This window comes from Triticum dicoccoides, chromosome 1B (assembly GCF_002162155.2).
Source record: "Triticum dicoccoides isolate Atlit2015 ecotype Zavitan chromosome 1B, WEW_v2.0, whole genome shotgun sequence".
Classification (NCBI taxonomy): Eukaryota; Viridiplantae; Streptophyta; class Magnoliopsida; order Poales; family Poaceae; genus Triticum; species Triticum dicoccoides.
The window spans coordinates 493,572,205-493,575,893 of NC_041381.1; the positions used below are offsets into that span (position 1 = coordinate 493,572,205).

At 46.9% G+C, this 3,689-nt stretch overlaps 1 protein-coding gene across 1 annotated transcript in view; it reads right to left on the reverse strand.

Moving 5' to 3' along the window:
• Positions 1-746: 746 nt before the first annotated feature.
• LOC119343973 overlaps positions 747-3,689 on the reverse strand; it is a 7,578-nt gene continuing 4,635 nt past the window's right edge. Inside the window, exon 3 of the mRNA XM_037614660.1 lies at positions 747-1,158. Coding sequence (XP_037470557.1) covers positions 988-1,158 — 171 coding nt within the window. The 3' untranslated portion in view covers positions 747-987. The remainder of the gene's footprint in view (positions 1,159-3,689) is intronic.

The following is a 3,689-nucleotide window of genomic DNA, read 5'->3' on the forward strand; positions in this document are numbered from 1 at the left end:
GCATGTATCATGGCAATTTTATATGCATGTATCATGGCAATTTTAGTTTATGGTTCATGGCAAGTCTAGTTTCTTAATTCCCCGTTTTATAAATGTCAAAATTTACTTTTAAATGTAGAAGAAAATAGCTGAAACATATCATGGCAACTTCAGTATAAACATCATGCCAATTCATATGCAATAGACATGGCAACTTTTAATCCAAAAAAATTTCATCAAAACATATCAACATGGGATCTAGTTTCGAAGATCTCATCGAGAGGGATTTAATGATGAAAACGGATTTTCAATCGGATTTTTCGTTTAAGAGATAAAACATTTTAAAAACTGAAAATCCAAAAAAATTCTTGTATGCATGCATGCAATGACGTGGCAATCTGTTTACATTAGAGACATGTGATGCGTCTTCCTTCCTGCCACACATGTGGCAGTTAGCGCGACCCTTGTTCATTTAGTTGAATTAAAAAGGATCGGAGGATACCCTCAAGGTTTCATTTACATACCTAATCATCACAAAAAAATGCAGAACTAGACTAACTCAAGGATAGAGTAGAATTCACAAGCGGTGATATTTATTGGGTTTGTACAAGACCGGACCAGGGTGGCATCCTCTTCTTTTCTGGGGAAGCGTATTGAGTGAGTTTGCTGACGCAGCGTGGTCAACCAGCGCATAGTATGGCCGACCAGACGGTTTGTCCCCCTACGGAAGATAGAACATAGAACGGGCCAAGAACACACACCAATGCGAAGGAAACGGGAAACTCCCAAGACGCAGAATTTCTTTTTCTTCTCTATTTTTAATGGGAAGATGCAGCATTTCTAAAAGCCCACATAGGGTACGTAGTCATGCCAGAAGGTAAAACGTGCAGCTTGAAAAATTGCTAAGAGCGAGTGTATGACAACTAAAGAAAAACGTCCGAAGAAATATTGAACCCCAACGACCAGAGCACATCGTGTGCACTCAGCGCAGGCACGACGCTGTGAAGCTCACTCGCTGGCTTGGACGTCTGCTCCTTCTCCCGAAACAGCAGCAGCATCCTCCTTGTCAAAGTCCTCGAAGCTGAGGCTCAGAGTTTGCAGCTTGAAACCAACTCCCTGGATGGCTTCCACCAGGTTTGAGGCGACCCCAGTAGCTTGGACTGTTGTCGCCTTCGTTAACTGCAGTTGCTCCAGCAAAAAACATACATCAACGGTGATAATGTATCGCATCACGTTAAGAAATAAAATGGCATGATTAGAACATAGATAGAACTTTAAATAAAATTCGCTTCCATAGCCATTGAGGCTCTTGAAGCTGAAATGGAATGAATTATTTGTACACATAATGCAGATATTACGGAGTAGAGGAGAGTCTCTTAAAAGTGAGTACATGCATATTAATTTGTTCTACAACAACTGTAATGTGTGTTAGACATGTCACGTATGTGCATTGGAGATATTGTTAGGAGGTTAGGTTAGAGATCTCATTTATCTTCTTATCTCCTTATCTCTCTAAACCTCCCTGTAATCTCCTCTGATCGGTTAAGCCTCGAGCTACCGCACGTTGTATCGACCACGCTATCAATATATATCACGCGGGTCTCCTGTATGGAGATTGAGACGCTTCTATCATTCTCCACATGGTATACAAAGCAGGCTCTTCCGATTGCATCTAGCTCGTGCCTCCCACCTCTCGACACCCATCCATCTTCTTCGTCCCCAACCCACGCATCTCCTCTCGCCGCCACCCATCCCCTCCACCATGTCTTCCTCAAGCGCTGCCGTCTCCTCCACCCTCAATTACAACACCTCTGAACCACTTACCCGGACGAACTACGTTCTCTGGAAAGCTCAAGCCCGATCCCAGATACTGGGCGCTGGCCTCTATGGCTACATCGACGGCACCACCGTCGAGCCTCCCAAAACCCTTACCACCAAAGACAAAGACGGCAAAGATCAGGTCACTCCCAACCCTGCCCATACCCCCTGGCTCGTCCAGGATCAATAGATCGTTGCGTATCTTCTGCGCAACCTGTCCAAGGAAGTTCTCATCCAGGTCGCCTCGCTTGAGTCCTCCCACGCCATATGGACTGCCTTGGCCACCATGTTCTCCGCTGTTTCGCTGTCTCGTGCCAACAATCTTCGCGCCGCACTCACCAATGCTCAGAAGGGCTCCATGTCCGCCTGTGCCTACTTTGGCCAGATGCGCTCTCTCCGACGAGCTCACCGCGGCGGGCAAACCCCTTGGAGAAGGGGAACTCATCTCTTTCATCATCGCAGGGCTTGACATGGACTATCAACCCATCATCTCCGCTCTCGACGTCCGCACCGAGCCCATCACGGTTGATGGCCTCTTCTCCCTCGTGGCAAACTTCGACCAGCACATGGAGATGTTCCATGGTGCTGGCAATGGCGGCTTCAAGTCCTCTGCCAACATCGCCTCGCGGGGCCGTTCTGGTGGTGGAAACGGCGGCTACCGCAAAGGCGGGGGTGGTGGCTCTCGCGGCGGCGGCGGCGGCTACAACGGCGGCGGCGGCTACAACGCTACTGCTGGTGGCTCCGGCGGTGGCGCTCCTGGAGGCTACCACATGGCGGGCGGAAACGGCGGCTACCCTAACCCTAATCCTGGTGGCGGCTATGGCTACCACCAGAACGGTGGGGGTCATCAGGGGGGCTCTGGTGGTGGCGGTGGCCACTTTCCTCAGAACCAGAACCCTTCTGGTGGTGGCGGCTACAACCGGCGAAACAACAACAACAATCGGCGCCCCTTTCAAGGGTATGAAGGGTATGAAAACAAATGTCAAATATGCAAAAAAACAAACCATATTGCAAAAGACTGTGATTGGCGTTAGCCGATGACAAAAATTCCTAGAAAAAGAAAGTTGCAGCTGCAGCCGACGTGTCTTATGGCGTTGACACCAACTGGTACATGGACACGGGTGCCACCAATCACATCACAGGCGAGTTGGACAGGCTGACTATGCATGAGAAATATCGTGGCCATGATCAAGTCTACACTGCAGCAAACGGTGCAGGTATGGAAATAAGTCATGTTGGTCAATCCTTTATCAAAACCCCACACAAAAACCTTGAAATCAATGACATCTTGTATGTTCCTAATGCTTCCAAAACTCTGCTATCTGTTCATCGTATTGCTCTTGACAATAATGTGTTTCTAGAGTTTCACCCATTCTTCTTTTTGATCAAGGATCAGGTCACGAAGAAAGTTCTCCATAGGGGTGTCTGTGTTGAAGGCCTCTATGCTTTGCTTCCCAAGTATTGCCAGAACAATAAACAAGTGTATGGTGCCATCAAGCTTTCTGCTGAAAGGTGGCACAATCGCTTAGGTCATCCTTCTTTTTCTACTGTTCATCAGATCCTTAGTAGAAATAAACTCCCGGTTGTTGGTGAGAGAAACTTAGAAACCATTTGTGATTCATGTCAACAAGCAAAAAGTCATCAATTGCCATATCCTGTGTCTACTAGTGTTTCCACTAAGCCTTTACAACTTATTTTTTCTGATGTGTGGGGTCCTGCCCCCACCTCTGTTGGTAGACACTCTTACTATGTAAGCTTCATTGATGATTACAGCAAGTATACATGGATATATCTCCTTAAGAAACGTGCTGATTTGTTCCAAGTTTTTCACAATTTTCAAGCTCTCGTTGAACGCAAACTTGATAGCAAAATTATCTCTGTCCAGTCGGACT